This window comes from Geotrypetes seraphini, chromosome 13 (genome assembly GCF_902459505.1).
Source record: "Geotrypetes seraphini chromosome 13, aGeoSer1.1, whole genome shotgun sequence".
Lineage (NCBI taxonomy): Eukaryota > Metazoa > Chordata > Amphibia > Gymnophiona > Dermophiidae > Geotrypetes > Geotrypetes seraphini.
The window spans coordinates 23600950-23617889 of NC_047096.1; the positions used below are offsets into that span (position 1 = coordinate 23600950).

The 16940-nt window shown below is 43.5% G+C and overlaps 1 protein-coding gene across 7 annotated transcripts in view; it reads left to right on the plus strand.

Moving 5' to 3' along the window:
- BCL9L (BCL9 like) overlaps positions 1–16940 on the plus strand; it is a 237925-nt gene that overhangs the window by 189614 nt on the left and 31371 nt on the right. For 6 of the 7 annotated variants that reach the window (XM_033917999.1, XM_033918000.1, XM_033917996.1 and 3 more), the window contains 2 exons: positions 8225–8603; positions 9148–9270. In XM_033917999.1, coding sequence (XP_033773890.1) covers positions 8303–8603; positions 9148–9270 — 424 coding nt within the window. In that variant the 5' untranslated portion in view covers positions 8225–8302. The remainder of the gene's footprint in view (positions 1–8224; positions 8604–9147; positions 9271–16940) is intronic. The other variant, XM_033918002.1, reaches the window with a different exon arrangement.

Here is a 16940-nt window from a genome sequence, read left to right on the forward strand (position 1 = left end):
ATTGATGAAATGATAAGAGTTGAGTCAAAAATGACTCCCAAAATACGAAGTACAGTGCAGATAGGAAAGTGCGCATTGCAGAAAGTTAGTGTCGGCAATGAAAAATGCTGTGAATTCCAAGAAAAAAGTAGAACTTTGGATTTTGCTAAATTCAATTTCAGATGATTTTTCCCCAACCAATCTTAGCAAGCTGCAAATCTAAATACTGGACCACATCTAATGAGGGATCTATCAATAATGATGAGAATCTGAATATCATCTGCATGTTCTAAAGGTAAAAGTTCTTTAAAAAAAAAAAAATTTCTTAACAACATACGTACAATACAATAACACACACTTCCAGGGCAATGCAGTGTTTTCCTCTGCTGCCCCTGGGTGTTTACCGTCTTGCTGGCTCCCTCCTCTGTCTTGCTGCAGCGTTTGCGCAGCCCCAGAAACATTTTTTTTGGCCAATGCGGCCCAGGGAAGCCAAAAGGTTGGACACCCCTGTTCTAAAGCATTATGTCATACTGTACTGGAAAGAAAAATACTCTCATTTTCTTCTGGGCTGCATTTTGATACTATATCACCGGCACGCCACGCGCTTTGTAGGCGGAACCTGCACGTCTGTTATAGCCCAACAAAACTACAGCTAAAAGCGACTCCTGGGGACCAAATTGGTTGTCCGTTATATCCAAAAGTCCGTTATATGCGAGTCCGCTATATGCGATGATTTTCTGTATGTTTATAAAGGTGCACGGCCAGGACCAGTGAACCTCATCCGCTATAGGCGAGGTTCTGTTATAAGCGAGTCCATTATAACGAGATTATACTGTACTTTGATACTGTGGTGTATTTATTGTGAACTGCTTCAGGCATTCCAGGTGGTTTGGAGTGCCTGAAGCAGTATAAAAGTCTTTCAATTTTTTAAAATAAATAAAATAAGCCAGTAGAGGCTCTCTGAGTGAGCTGGAAGCCCAAAAGGAGAAGGAGGAGGAAACTTAAGAGGCCAGAAGAAAAAAACATGACATACAAATGTCTGTGCTGGGAGGATGCAAGCTGCTATTAATAGGTGTCTGAAGAGGCAGAGCAAAAGTAAGACTGAGAGTGTGTGTGGAATTGGGTTGCTGGTGGAGGAGGGTGAGAGAATACAGAAATTATGTAGTCCAACAAAAAAAAAATAAAATGGAGGAGGGGAAAAAGATAAGGGTTACAAAGGAAAGCAGCAGCTGTAGTACACCAGAATTGATCTACAATGAAATCTGTTCTACCCTTCCAACCATATGGCTCTAGATAGAATAAAATATATATAAACAACTAGGAATAAAGCCCTAACGAGGTTATAAGAATAATGGCTTCTTTATATTCTTTAAGGCATGAGAAATGAGGATGCAATTATCCAGTAAATACCGGGATCAGATGCTAAGAATCACACTTGACCCAGTGCAGGAAGTCCCTGAGTGCTGAAATGCAGATAATGCAGTTGTATCTCAGCGCTGGAATTTCCTGGGAGCTAGGTGGGATTCGATTTAAATCATGATTTGAGATCACAAGGAAGGAGCGTGACACTTGGATGCGTTGCTTTAAACATTAGAGTACTGTAAAGTTACAACTGTTGGGTCAGTTTTCAAAGTGTTTTTGCAGCCGTTATAGGTTTTCATCAGCACTGTTAGAAGTGCCATACCGTACCGACTCTTGTATCCCGCAAATGTCAGCTAGGAATCATTGCGGCTTCACAATATTACAATTGCTACAGAGACATAGATATTATAAAGAAATTGCATGGACGATATCATGCAGGGACTGCATGGGAAAGGGTCAATGCACTGAGGAAAAAGTAGTTTCATGACAACATGTTTCTCTAAAAGTCCTGGTAGTATATGGATAGTACCACACACAAATTATAGAGGATAATATTAGCTAATATTTCAAAATTATGGGCTCCTTTTACTAAGGGCGCTAGCGTTTTTAGCGTGCGCTGCATTGCTGCACACGCTAACCCCACGCTATGCCCCAAGAACTAATGCCAGCTCAATGCTGGCATTAGCATAAGAACATAAGCAATGCCTCTGCTGGGTCAGACCTAAGGTCCATCGTGCCCAGCAGTCCGCTCACGTGGCGGCCCAACAGGTCCAGGACCTGTGAAGTAATCCTCTAACTATACCCCTCTATCCCTTTTTCCAGCAGGAAATTGTCCAATCCTTTCTTGAACCCCAGTACTGTGCTCTGCCCTATTACGCCCTCTGGAAGCGCATTCCAGTGTCCACCACCCGCTGGGTAAAGAAAAACTTCCTAGTATTTGTTTTGAATCTATCCCCTTTCAACTTTTCCGAATGCCCTCTTGTTCTTTTATGTTCTGAAAGTTTGAAGAATCTGTCCCTCTCTACTCTCTCTCTATGCCCTTCATGATCTTGTAGGTCTCTATCATGTCTCCTCTGAATCTCCGCTTTTCCAGGGAGAAGAGCCACAGTCTCCAATCTTTCAGTGTACGAAAGTTTTTCCATGCCCTTAATCATTCTTGTTGCCCTCCTCTGGACCCTCTCAAGTATTGCCATATCCTTCTTAAGGTACGGCGACCAATACTGGACACAGTACTCCAGGTACGGGCGCACCATTGCCCGATACAACGGCAGTATGACTCCTTTCGTTCTGGTTGTAATACACTTCTTAATAATACCCAACATTCTATTTGCCTTCTTCGAGGCTGCTTGTGCCGTTGGTTTCATTGTTGTGTCCACCAGCACACCCAAATCTCTTTCAAGGTTACTTCCCTCTAATACTAAACCCCCCATTTGGTAGATGCACATCGGGTTCTTTTTCCCTATATGCATGACTTTGCATTTCCCTACATTGAAGTTCATCTGCCATTTATTCGCCCACTCCTCCAGTTTGTTTAGGTCCCTTTGTAGGTCCTCACACTCTTCCACAGTTCTAACTCTGCTACAGAGTTTAGTGTCATCCGCAAATTTTATAACTTCACACTTCGTCCCCGTTTCCAGGTCATTAATAAATACATTGATCAGCAGCGGTCCGAGTACCGACCCCTGTGGAACGCCGCTCGTGACCCTCCTCCAGCCCGAGTAGTGACCCTTCAATCCAACCTTCTGCCTTCTGTCTGCCAACCAGTTTTTGACCCATCTGTGTACGTCCCCTTCCACCCCGTGGTTCCACAGCTTCCTAAGTAGCCGCTCATGGGGTACCTTGTCAAAGGCCTTTTGGAAGTCGAGGTAAATGATGTCTACGTGTTCCCCTTGATCCAACTGGCTGTTTACGCCCTTAAAGAAGTGCAGTAAGTTTGTTTGGCACGATCTTCCCTTGCAGAAGCCATGTTGGCTCGCTTTCATCAGCCCATTTTTTTCGATGTGCTCACAGATGCTGTCCTTTATCAGTGCTTCTACCATCTTGCCCGGAACCATCTAGGGCAGCTTATTAAAAAGAGCCCTATATCTTGAAAATTATGTTGCGTCAATGGCGGGGTGTATCATTAGAGACCTCAAGAGACCCAACAACTAACCGGAAACAGCATGGAACGTGAGCTGGAAGATGATGTCAGAGAAAGAGAGCAGAGATGCTTGCAGGGAGAAAAAGCTAAGCAGTAATGTTACAGCTCGAGACTGGAGACTGAGGAAGAAAGCAGAGACAGCGCTACACAGGGAAATGGAGGGAGGAAAGAGACAGAAAGAAAAATACAGACATAAATTCTAGCACCCGTTAATGTAACGGGCTTAACGACTACTTATGAAAGAAAAGCGAAAGCATTCAGCTACTCCTTGCTGCCACTTTTAAGAGTGTGGAAAAGGCACAAGGCTCCTTTAACAAAGGTGTGCTAAGCGCGTTAGTGCCCGCTAAATGCTAACACGTGCATAGCGCACCTTAGTGAAACAGGGGGTCAAAGTTGACGGATTGCAAAACTCTTGAAGCAGCCTAAGAGGAAGGCGAAACTAGAATCTGTTGGGAAATGAGCGCAGGACAAGTATGACAAATTATTGAAGAAAGCGGAGGCGAGAGTGTACCTCGGAAGACTCAATTTGAATCCTAGTGTCATCAGATAAGTCACTTTGTTGCATATGTGGTGGGGTTGTTGTTTTTTTTTTTCATTTGGAGACATTTTCAAGAGAATTAAATTGTGGATTTTTTTTAATTTTTTTTTTTTTTAATGCTATCCAATGAGTTTTGAGGCTTTTTCTCCACCTTGTTAGTTGTGTCTCTTGAGGTGACCTAGACGCTAACGCCAACATTGAGCTGGCGTTTGTTCTAACCGTGTAGCGCGGCAATTCTGCACGCGCTAAAAACGCTATTGCAGCTTAGTAAAAGCCCTTAATTTTCCCCACCACCAAATTTCCCTGTCCCGCCCCACCCGGCTACTTTTTCATGCCACCTGGCTGGAAAAAATTTCTGGGGAGAACACTGAGGTCTCTAATGATAACACCCCTCCATTGACACAACATAACAATTTTTGAAGTGTATGGATAGTGCCATGGTACAGTTAGGAAAGCTAGAGCAGAGGACAGAGTGGTGATGGTCAGCCGTCACTTGTATGGTTAAGAGGTTTAATTCGGCTTGCGAAAAAGCAGGTGTAGCTTAAACTAGACATACCGGTATATGTAGTTGCAAGTGGTGAGTGCTTGTTATGTAGTTACAGTGTTAGCGATCTGTTTAGCCACACTAAATATACATTTTTTTTTAATGCCACAGCCAACTTTTAAAATAAACCACTCTTTCCCCCTCTTCCCGGATATATTTTTGATCAAAAAAATGAGTTATGAAAGTTCAAGTGTTGACTTCAAAACCAGGCAGCCTTCGGAACATCAGTTCTCAAAACAAAGCTTGCGTTTCTTCATTGCTTTGTTTGCACGCACGCAGCCTGTCTTACCCGTCAGCATAGAAAATTCATGACAGTATTCCCAAATTCAGCCTATCTTATGTCCTGCTGCTATGATAGGTTGCCCTGCTACAGTTCTTCAGATCTCAAAAATCAGTGCATTTAGAATCAGAAGCTTATTCCTCGGGATTGCAGGAGGAATGTGTTCTGGCATTTACTTTTGTCTTAATTTGCCTCCTTGCTCAGATTTACTCCATCCTTTAAAATCCTCTATTTGCTGACCACCTTTGTCCTTGCACTTTTAGAGAGCGACGTTAGTGCTGGACTCCGTATACTAATAAACTGCCTGCAAGATTTTATTGAGGTCTGCTGTGTTTTATTTCCTTATTCTACTGTTAGCATTGGGAGTTATGATTACTATTCGTGATGATATAATTGAGAGAAGTCATTTGTTTTTAAAAAAAAAAGAGCATTCATATTAAGGGGGACATTATAAAGATGTGGTAAAAGGCCAGTTTTTCTGCATCCTAATTTACTGAGGGAGTTCCCACCCAGTGGTAACTCAGTATGGCAGGTTACTGAGTCCTTTGGTATATCAATAACGGCACTTGTAAGCAACCTCAGAAACAGCATTATTCTTCTGTCCAAGGAGCTTTGGGCCACAAAGCCATGGCTAGATGCTCCTAGGCAGTGCTTAAATGGGCCACCCAAAATCATAGCTGCCCCCATCCCACCAGAAGCCCCTCCGACTGCAAAGCCTCCTCTAAGACCTACCTTGCCATTTACCTGGGGTCTGGTGGGTTCAGGCAAGCACAATCCCTTGTTGCTCCTGCCTTTGCCAGTGCCGGGTTCAAAATGGTGCCAGCAACACCTAGCTGTAGTCAGTTTGACAACTTGACCCTTGCCATTGGTAATGCAAGACTGCTGCTAGGGGGTCACCAGCTCCATTCTGAAACTGCTGACAGCAAGGGCAGGAACGACTGGGGATTGCTCTTGCCCATCCCCACTAGACCCCAGGTAAAAATGTTCTCAGTGATGACCCCAACACGGTGGAACTCCCTTCCAAAGGAATTAAAACTAGAAAAGGATAAAGACTGTTCTTTTTGCAGAATACTTTAACGATGCAACAGACAGGGGGAGTTGCAACAAAGGAAATAGCTGGCGATTCCCACTAGGATTTAATATGAGCATAGTACACGATACTAGTATTATGAGTGTATATACATAGGTTGCATATAGTATTCCCTAGTGTGTATGTAGGGAAAGATAGAGTGTATAAACAGTATACTAGACCATCAGTGAGTACCATCTATGGTGTTACCATGTATTGTAACACCATTACAAAAGCTCATGTATTGTAACACCATTACAAAAGCTCATGTAAACCGCTCTGAATTGACTCCCCACTCATTAGTAGCAGTATAGAAGCTTTCAATAAAGAATATTCAGCCCACAGTTTTAAAGCCACTGAGAGCTTGGGATATTTATGTTTGTAGATCTTTAGTGTGATGTTTTAGCTTTCTGTTTTTTTGTTTATTATGTATACAGTATGTTTATTGCACACCATCAAAAGTGTTAGATTGTGTGGTATACAATTTTTTTTAAATAAATACTGTATATACTCAAATATAAACTTAGATTTTTGGGCCCAAAAATAGATGTCTTGGTTTATATTTGAGTCTTACTACTTAGCATTTCTATAGTGCTCCTAGATGTATGCAACAGTGCAATCAGACAAACAGGAAAAATAGGGGCTAGGGAATTTCTCACAGAGGGAATGATAAAACAAGACATGGACCAATCTCAGGCCTCTCCCCAGGCCTACCTTAAGCTCTGCTGGTCCAGTATTGAGCCAGGGCAGGAGTGATCCTCTTAGGCTCCTGCCCTGTGCAGTCTCATTACTCAAAATGACTGACACAAGTTCCCACAGTAACCTTGTGAGACTGCCACAATTTTGGTTTATATTCGAGTCAACCTTTTTTTTGGGGGGAGGGGTATAGATAAAGGATTACTGCACTGGGTCTCTTTTCCCTGAAGAAGAGGAGACTTAGAGAGGATATGATAAGAGACTTACAAGATCATGAAGGGCATAGAGAGAGTAGAGAGGGACAGATTCTTCAACTTTCGAATAATAAAAGAACAAGAGGGCATTCAGAAAAGTTGAAAGGGGACAGATTCAAAACGAATGCTAGGAAGTTCTTCTTTACCCAACGTGTGGTGGACACCTGGAATGCGCTCCCAGAGGGCGTAATAGGACAGAGTACGGTACTGGGGGGTTCAAGAAAGGACTGGACAATTTCCTGCTGGAAAATGGATAGAGGGGTATAGATAGAGGATTACTGCACAGGTCCTGGACCTGTTGGGCCGCCGCGTGAGCGGACTGCTGGGCACGATGGACCTCAGGTTTGACCCAGCAGAGGCATTGCTTATGTTCTTATGTTCTTATATACTAATAGCTGTCAGCTCTAGCCTCCTGCTTCAATTCCTCACCCCTGTTTCCCCCCCCCCACCTTCAAAGCTTTTGAGATTCCAATTAGCAGGAGTTTTAGCATTGCTGGTAGGCTCTGCTGTGTGGAAAAAGGAATCCAAACATCCACTATGTGGTCTGAGTTTTTATGAGCTGGTCTCCTAAAGAAAGATGTGCAACTGCTAATAAAACCATTGATTCCCATGCGGTATACCTCACTGGAGTCTGGCAAAAGGCCATCTGCAGCCTCGCAGCACCAGTCTATGGAGAAATTGAGGCATAACTGCATTACCTGTGCTTTATTGCGACACTTACCTTAAAGGGACAGTGACAGCTCGGTGGAGGCCTATCCATGCATATAGAAAAGCATTTAGGGCTACTTACTGAGTACATAAATGTCTGTGAATAACCATTTACTTGTATAAACTGTCTGAAAGGTGAGCTTTCTTAATAGGGCTGAAAGTAAGCATGCTTTTAGCAGCATGTAGGGGAGAGTTCCTGGGACCACCAGATTCTGGGCAGAATGTAGCATGGCCTATGGAAATGTTCATACGGGTGAATTTTCAAAGAGAGATAATTGGCCAGTTAAGGACTTTGCTGGTTAGATCAAAGCCTTTGAAAATCTGTCCCCAGTTAGTGTCTAAATTTAGCCACATAGTTTTTGCTCAGTGGCTAAATTTAGCTGCTCAAATTCTGGGCATTCCTGGGGGCAGGGTTAGGTTGAGGGAAGGCATATTGCTGGCTGGCACTAATTTTTAGAGGTTCCTGCCTGTGCACTCTCAGTTGCAGTCTTAGCCAGGTGTCATGGCTAAGACTGCAACATGACCTATAGACATACTCCAGGCTGCTATCTTTATCCCTGTGCCAGAAGTCATGGCTAGGTCTTCAGTCCTTTCTCTTTCTTTCCATACTTAAGGTTTGGTTACATATTTTCTTCTTGCCTTTTCCTTTCCCAGGTGTGTTGACCAAAGGAAATCAACAACAGGGAGCTGGGAATCCCTCCACTATCATCACCAAAAGTATCAGCCAATCAAATGCACCCTGACAATAAACTGACCAATCATGGAAAGACAGCGAACAGTAGCGCTCAATCCCAGCATCAGAATGTGAGCCAAGGACCCACCTGCAACCTGGGGTCGAAGGGTGTGGGGGTGGGGAATCATGGAGGAAAAACGAACCAGATTGCTCCTGGCAACTCTGGACTGAAAAACAGCCAGAACACTGTCCCAAGCTTTGGCCCTCTGAAGGGAAAAGTAAAACGTGAGCGCAGCATATCTGTGGATTCGGGAGAACAGAGGGAAGCGAGCACACCTTCACTGGACACAGAATCCAAAGGTAAGCTCTCAGCTAATTTGCAGTTGAATCTTTTCAGGTTGCCTGGCAGTGCTCATGTACCACTTTCTACAGCTCCCCGCAACAGCCAGCTTCTTCTACCACCACCTCCTCCTCCTCCTTTCCCCTCCCCACTTGCAACAGCCAGCACTTTTCTACCATTCCCTAGAGCTCCCTCAGAGTAGCCTTCCTCCATCATTACCTACAGATTCTCTCCCCCCCCCCCATACCCAGCACTTCACAGATACAATGCTCCTCCACCATTCCATTTAATTCTGCTACTTCTCCACCATTCCCTCCTCCCAAATCCATATAATTCACCCTACATCCAGCACATCCCTATAGCTATTTGCCTGATCAGCACTCTTTTCATGATGCCCTGCAGCGCTATATAACTCTCCCTACATCCAGCACATCTCTTTCAGTCTCCATGGCTGTCTGCATGATCCATGCTCTTCCATGGGGTCCCGCAACTCCCTCACAGCTAGTGCTCCAATTTTATTTGCTGCTCCCGCTCAGTATTCTGATTGGGCCTATCTTGTCCCAGGCGAGGTGGTACCACGCACAAAGAGGCGGTGTGTGCTGGAGAAAAAGCAGCCGTACAGTGGTGACGAATGGTGTTCAGGCCCTGAGAGTGAGGAAGAGGAGAAGCCCATCAGCAGTGCACACAGTGAGTTTCATTGCAGCATGAAAACAGCATTCAGGTATCGGGTCTGCAACCTTTGGCAAGTCACATAATTTTCATGTGGTTGGCTAGGCCTGGAACCAGAGCAATAGATCTCTTTCTCCCGTTGGGAAGCAAATGTGCCTTGAAAACAAACGTAGATGCTGCACAAAGAGAGAAGCCAGGTGCTGCAGAAAAATCTGGAATAAAATTAGAGTATGACCATTCTCCCACAAAAGGTTTTGTTAAAGGAGCCATCAAGAACCTTCATACACATGTCAGCATGTGCTGTTTAGTTCTGCGCCCTAAGTGTGTTGGGTTCTTTGGCTGATGTGAGAACAGCTTTTCAGTAAGGTAAACTTTAATACAAAAGCATATACAGTACAGGGAAATCCTTTCCTGCTCATGCACAAAGCTTTAGACCTCATGATGCAGGAGGTCTACTGCAACTTGACATTTTATTCCAGACTTGCTCTAGGATTTTACCGTTGAGGGAGGCATATGTCGAAACATGGCCATGCAGGATCTTTATGGGTCTTCTAATAAAACCTTTTTGTTGGTGCATGATGGGAATCTTTTATTTTCTTTAGGCAGCAAAGATGACTATCTAGTCAGAAAATGGCTATTCTTATGTTTGAGATGTTCTTACATAAAGAACTTGGCATTGCTACATGCTGCGGCTGACATAATATAGGCAGATTAGGTGGTGGCCTAGGGTGGCAGCGGTGGCAAAGAGCACCTCTGTCAAAGCAAAACAGTACGACCTAACAATTGCAATAACTCAAAACTCATTTTTGTCCTCGGGGAGATGGGCAGTTTTAAAATGGTCTTTTTAATCGGGTAAATAGCTTTTGGGGGAACTTTGTAAAAGGACATCTATAAAAATTCTCAAAAAGACACCCGTTTTATGTATTTAAAAAAAAACAACATAGGCATCTGTGCTTCACTATAAATTAGAAACCTACCGGGGAAGAAGTGACTTCACGGACCCGAATAACCACTTGAGGTAGTAATTTTGGCATTAAGAAGAATAAATCCCATTCCATTGGCAGCGAAAGTACAGTAAAAACTCCCTTCTCAGGTGCTGGACAGGTGTAAAGTGTGATAAGCATAAAAAGATGAGAGTTTGCAGAAAATAGAGGGCTGTTTAAAGGGTTTTCTTCCACGGCAGCTGGATCCACCCCAAAAGATCACGTGACCAGGGTGGGCTTAACACAGTAGCAGCCCCAATGTTGCAGAGGCAGTGGGTAACCTTAAAAAACAAACCAACGTGGAGGGGTTATTAAAATCTGTGGCGACACAAAACGTAAAATTTTCGCAAGAGGTGATTGAAAAGTTTGCAAATGTTGATTCTAATTTAAAAATTATTGAAAAATCAATTGGAACAACTGAGTCTCAAGTGGTTACATTACAAGCAGTTTCTTCAACAGCAGTTAAGGATTTTCATATCACTCATATGAAATTTGAGAAAATGGAGAACTTACATGGAGCAAAAAATCTACGTCTAGTTAATTTCCCCAAAACTCATTTATTATCTCCAGAAATATTGGTTAAGAAATATTTCAAAGAAGTTTTGGGGATGACTGACGTAGAAAATTTGCCTTTAACAAATTTGTATTATATTCCTCAGAGGAAAAAAGTTCCCACAGAATCAGGTGTAGATCAGTTGGAACAAATTGATTTTGATTTAAATGGTTTCCTAGAAGATTCTCAGGATATAATCCAAACTAGATCTACACTTCTTATAACTTGTACAAGAGAGATAGATAAATCCTTAATAATGAAAGCTTATTTTCAAAATAAGCAGACTAAATTCTGTGGAGATAATGTACTGATTTTTCCAGATGTGGCCCAAGCAACACAATTAAGAAGAAAATCCTTTCTGGCTTTGAAATCTAGGGTGTTGGCTTTAGGAGCCACATTTTACTTGAAATTTCCCTGTAAATGCTTGATTAAATTTAAGGAGAATGATTATGTTTATTGGGACTCAACTCAGCTAGAACAATTTTTGCAACATCAAAAATCTACTAGTAGTAGTTCTTCTGTAACCACATAATTAATTATTTGGAGTTTTCAAAATTTCTAACACTATTATGATTGATCTATATGATCATGTTTATTTTGAGACTTTTTGTTATGGTATTTAGTATTTGTTCTCCCACAGTTATGAGGAATAGAGGAATTTTGTGATAAACCTTTTTTGGTTGTAATACCATTTCTATAATTTTGTATATGTATTATTCTTCTTTTATTACTATGTGTAAGTAATAATGTTCAAAAATTTGAATAAATTAAAAAAACAAAAAAACAAAAACAGAATAGGGGACTAGGAGGTGCTGCCAAGGTGTGCAAAGAGATGAAAAACTGGTTTGCAGAACTAAAATAATGCACCGATGGCTCAGGAGCTGCGTATCATTTGCTTTAACTGCTGCAGCTCCTCTTTGCTGCATTCCAGAAACTGCTGCCTTGGGCAACAGCCTGGTCTATCTGAACGGTTTAGAAAATTGAACAAATAAATAACTAAAATAACGGTTAAGCTGGCCCTGAGTGTTATAAAACAATGGTTCTCAACCTTTTTCTGTTGTGACACACTGAACGCTAAGGGCTCCTTTGACGAAGGTGCGTTTGCGTTTTTAGCGCCTGCGCCGGATTAGCGCGCGCTAGCCGAAAAACTGCCTCCTGCTCAAGAGGAGGCGGTAGGGGCTAGCGCGCGTGGCATTTTAGCGCGTTAAGGCCCTAGCGCGCCTTCATAAAAGGAGCCCGAAAATTTGCAGCTGAATATTTAAAAAAAAACTTCCTAAATATTTCATTGTTGATGGCAAATTTAGTGTGAATGTGCCTGGATGCGCCAGGGCCTATCTACCCAGTAGTGGCTGGCCTCGGCCTGACTGGCAAACAGAAAACCAGCCACTTTTGCCGGTTTTTAGCAGTCCACCAGATAGGCAGCATTTATCTCTCGATTTGTCCATCTTGCGCTGCTGCCGCGGCGGCTTGAATCTGGCCTCCCCGAGGCAGCACAGGACCTCCTAGCTGCAGCATGCTGACGGCTCTGCAGCATCCTGTCCTCACAGGAAGTCGGTGTCTTAGTGGGGGGGGCGTGGACTTCCTATGAGGGCAGGTCACTGCAGAGCCGTCAACACATTGCGGCTGGGAGGTCCCGCACTGCCTTGGGGAGGCCAGATTCACGCTGCTGTATGATGGACCGGTATTTTATTTACTTTGGGGGGGAGGGGGAGATGAGATTACATTTTTTTGACCCACCCAGTTTGATATTTGGCCTGCCCTAGATCTGCTATCTGTCTATGCCCCTTCTACCATTCAATCCCATATTTAAAAAATTGTATGTAACACATCAGTCCCAGATTTATCTCTTGTCATATAAAACAAATATATATTACTGATGTTACCTTAGTAAAAGTAACATAAAATCCATCTACTGTGAGCAATACAAAACCCTATGTGGCAAAAAGAACCTGTGGACAGCAGACCAGCAACATTTTCAGTTCTTATTGAGGGTCATCAAGAAGCAGAAATAAAGGACAATGAATGCAGTGGCATAGTGAGGTGAGAGGTGCCCGTGGACCCCCCCCCCTTTTTTTTATTTATTTTTTTTTTTACTACGCTTCTGTTTGTATGGAGAATTCAAGAACCTGACTCTCAGGATCTCTATTCTCCCCAGCTTACAGACACAGATGGTTATTTTTTAAAAAAAGATAAAGCACTGGCTTGCTGTCTATACTAAAATTTTTGTGATATACCTCCTACCTCTTGGAGACACACTTATGTGTTCCAACACACTACCTAATAGGGAGTCACTGTAATTAAAAAAAAAAAAAAAGACATTGCAATGGTGAGAGGTGATTTGTAATCCCTGCTGGGGGAGCTTAGAGCAGAAGTCAACAAGCCAAGCCATAGGGTTAAGGAGGCCAAAATGAAAATAAATGAGCAAGGGGAAGCGATGACCAGGCTATTACAGCAGAAAGGAGACCTGGAGAAAAACTAACAGTGATCTATGGGATAAGATTTGGGATTTAAAAACGGGCCTCATCGCTGTAATCTAAGGCCCTGAGGCCTTCCGGAAAACATGAGAAGATGCAGATGCAGGAGACTCCTTGAGGCAGGTGGTATATAAGGCAGATTTAGAAGCAGCAGGTTAAGCAGAGGAATCGCTTGAACATTAAAACAGAGAGAGAAATAATTGAGCATAAGGAAACAACCAGAAATAATAAACCAAAGATGAAGTGGCCTGTTTCACCGGAATATGACCAAGGAAAGATGATGGTAGAAGTGGGAACCTTGGGCATCATTAAGTGGGCAGATGGACTTATCACCCATAACATTAAGAAGTAAGTTCCACGTATTACCAGGAAGCTAAAAAGTGAGAACATTTAGATACAAGTTGTTGGGCTCTCATTTCATAATAGTAGAGTCCCCACATTGAGTGCACACCATGGCAGAAGTAGAATAGGCCTGTCCAGGGCCCCCGAAGTAGTGGGCACGCAGATGGTAGCTCAGAGAGACTTCCAAGTGGCATTGAGTGACCAAAGAGGAGAAAAAGAGAACAGCCAGGAAAGACAGTTCATAGACAAAATCGGGCGAGACAACGGCGCGCCGACAACTGAGCGCAAGGTTGACAGTGCGCCGAAGAAAAGCACTATTTTAAAGGGTTCCGACGGGGGGTGTTGGTGGGGAACCCCCCTATTTTACTTAACAGACATCGCGCTGGCGTTGTGGGGGGTTTGGGGGTTGTAACCCCCCTCATTATACTTGAAACCAAACTTTTTGCCTGTTTTTTAGGGAAAAAGTTCAGTTTTAAGTATAATGTGGGGGGTTACAACCCCCCAAATCCCCCACAACGGCAGCACAATGTCTGTTAAGTAAAGTGGGGGGGTTCCCCCCCCACACCCCCTGTTGGAGCCCTTTAAAATAGTGCTTTTCTTCAGCGCGCCGTCAACCTTGCGCTCAGTTGTCTGCGCGCCGTTGTCTCGCGCGATTTAGTCCCGTCACCGGAAAGACTAAGGGAAGAACATAGGAGGAGGGCTGACTGCAGAAAGGATGGGATGAAAATATTAAGAACTAACTGTATGGAAGGGGGGGAAGAGAGAGAGTGGGGGTGGGGTTGAAGGTTTAACAGGAGATATGGGATGTGAAAGGGAGAAGGCTCTTCTTCTAAAAAGCTAAGTAATTTTGAAGTTCAATCTAAAGATACAACACTGATTTATTAAATCCAGCATTTAATTCTATATGCATTTTAAGATAAAATATTTATTAACATAAAAGAAAAAAAGGACAAAAGAATAAAATAATATATTTATACAATGTCACCATTCATTGGTAAAGAGAACTTAGACGGGACCGATGATAGCTTACGACATAAGTCACTGGTAATGAGATGAATCTCAAACCCTTGACTGTGAGCACTTGAGACCCCTAGTCTTCTCTGCACTACCATTGAAGGTGTGAACATGCTTGTTTGACAGCGTATGCACATTAGTTTAAAGGGAGAAGGCTGACTAGGGCATGGGTGTTGATGCTTCATTTTATGCTCTGTGGATAGGAGCGACCACAGGAAGAATACGGGGAGGGGGAAGGGAATACGGTGACTGGAATAATGAATGAATATAGTGTGCATGAGATGGAGTGTAAATAAAATGATGTATAAACCAGAGTGCTGAGGCTGGATCTGCAGATTTTAGAGAAATATTTGGTAGGGGCCTAATATGTGCAATAAGAAGAGTAATGTTAAATGTGGAAGCATCAATTTGGTTAACGAGGCTGGTGCAAGGCAACCTAGCTAAATTTTCAGCTTTGTATTCCCCCACCCCAAAACACACGCCCAATTAACTCTTAATGCCCTAGACTTCCCGCTGAAATTTTATTAATTAAACATAACAATCATAATCACCCAAAGCACACAGAATAGTCCTGAAAAAAATGGGACATCATAAGACCAATTTCCAAAAGACATTTACCCACCCTCTCTGCAGATAAACATATTCATTGATGGCTGGTCAAGACCTATGAATTGCCTTAACTGCAGCTGTTCTGCGCTAGGGTTACCATATGGCTCCAGAAAACGGAGGACAGGTTGAGACATCTGGGTTTTACGCCCCCCTCCCCCCACGGCAGCGCCAACACTTCTAAGTAAAGTGGGGAGGTTCCCTCCCCTCCCCCGAAGCACTTTAAACTTAACTTTTAATCCAGTGCGCTGTCGTCCTGTGCACGTTTGCCTGGCGTGCTTTAGTCCTGTCACTAGGGACATATGACTATAAAATCGCAATAATTGTACACAACTGTTTACTATTTCAAACCCAACGCACTCTTTGGCCATGGTGATGGGAGAGCAAATATAGATATTAAAGGTGAGTTTTTAAGGCAGTGACGTAGCGAGGGTGAGAGGTGCCTGGGGTGGTGGCACCCCCCACCTTCATCCACTCCATCCCCACTACCTCCTGCCGTGTGCCCCCTTCCCTTCCCCCCAACTGCAACCTGTTGCTCGCGCCAGCGTCGGCTCTTCCTCTGACGTCAGTTCCTAGGCACGGGCCCAGCAGGTTAGGATGGCTGTTCGCACCGCGAATGTTAACAAGGTACAGGGGAAGGGAAGTAACGTGCATTCGCTGTAGTGGGTGGGGGTGGAAGGAGCAGAAGGAAAACAGTGCCCGGGCCCACCCCCCCCCCCTTACTACGCCACTGGTTTAGGGAAGGAGCTAACCCAGAAGCTTCAGCAACAATATCTCTTTAGGTGGGCGAGGGGCCACATTAGATACTTAGGAGCTCAATTGACTAAATTTTGCCCCCTTGATGGAAAATGTAATTAGATGTCATTAATGGTTGAGCCAAATAGTGGTTATAAAGATGATGATGCTCCCTAAATTGTTGAATCTCTTTCAGACATTGCGTTTTGGGGTTTTTAATAAGATGTTCCATGTCTTGAATAGGCAAATGTTTACTTTAATTTTTTAAAAATCACCCATGACCAGCTCAACCTATGAAACAGGTGAGGCACTGGCCCAGGGCGCCGGTGATAAGGACATCAAACTGCTAGAGGCATAGAGGTTGGACTGGGATTTTGGTGCCCTTTATCACCTGCGCCCTGAGCCAGTCTCCTCTGGTCCAGTTAGGAGGAAGGGATTTGAGAGAGGGAGGGAGATACTGGATCATAGGTAGAGGGGTATGCGTTGAGTGTGGATGGAGAGATGCTAGACCTTGAACCAACCCTGACATCACCAATCTAGGGTAAGCAGAAAAGAAGATGAGGAAAGTGCTGGGCCAAGAAAACAAAATAATAAGGATACTAGCTCGAGAAAAGTTAGTAGCTTCAGATCTGATTTATTTGAGTTACTGCATCACAGAGCATGTACTATATGAATAATTTAAAAAAAAAAAAAAGTTTAGACCTTCTCTGTGGGTGTTTGCCACCAGCTAATATGTTGTGCTGTGTTTGGCTTTTGACCAGCTTAAATAGATTCCTACACATCCCCATGTCACCCTACCCTTGGGCCTGCTGTTTTGTGACCTTTAATGAGATGGAGAATAGCCATAGGTAAGCAGCTATAGGCCTTAGGAACATAAAAGCCATGCTGAGTCAGACTAAGGTCCATTGAGCTCAGCATTCAGTCTCCAATAGCGGTTAGTGTGGGTCGCAAGTCCCCAGCTGATTCCCAAAAGTAGGTCTG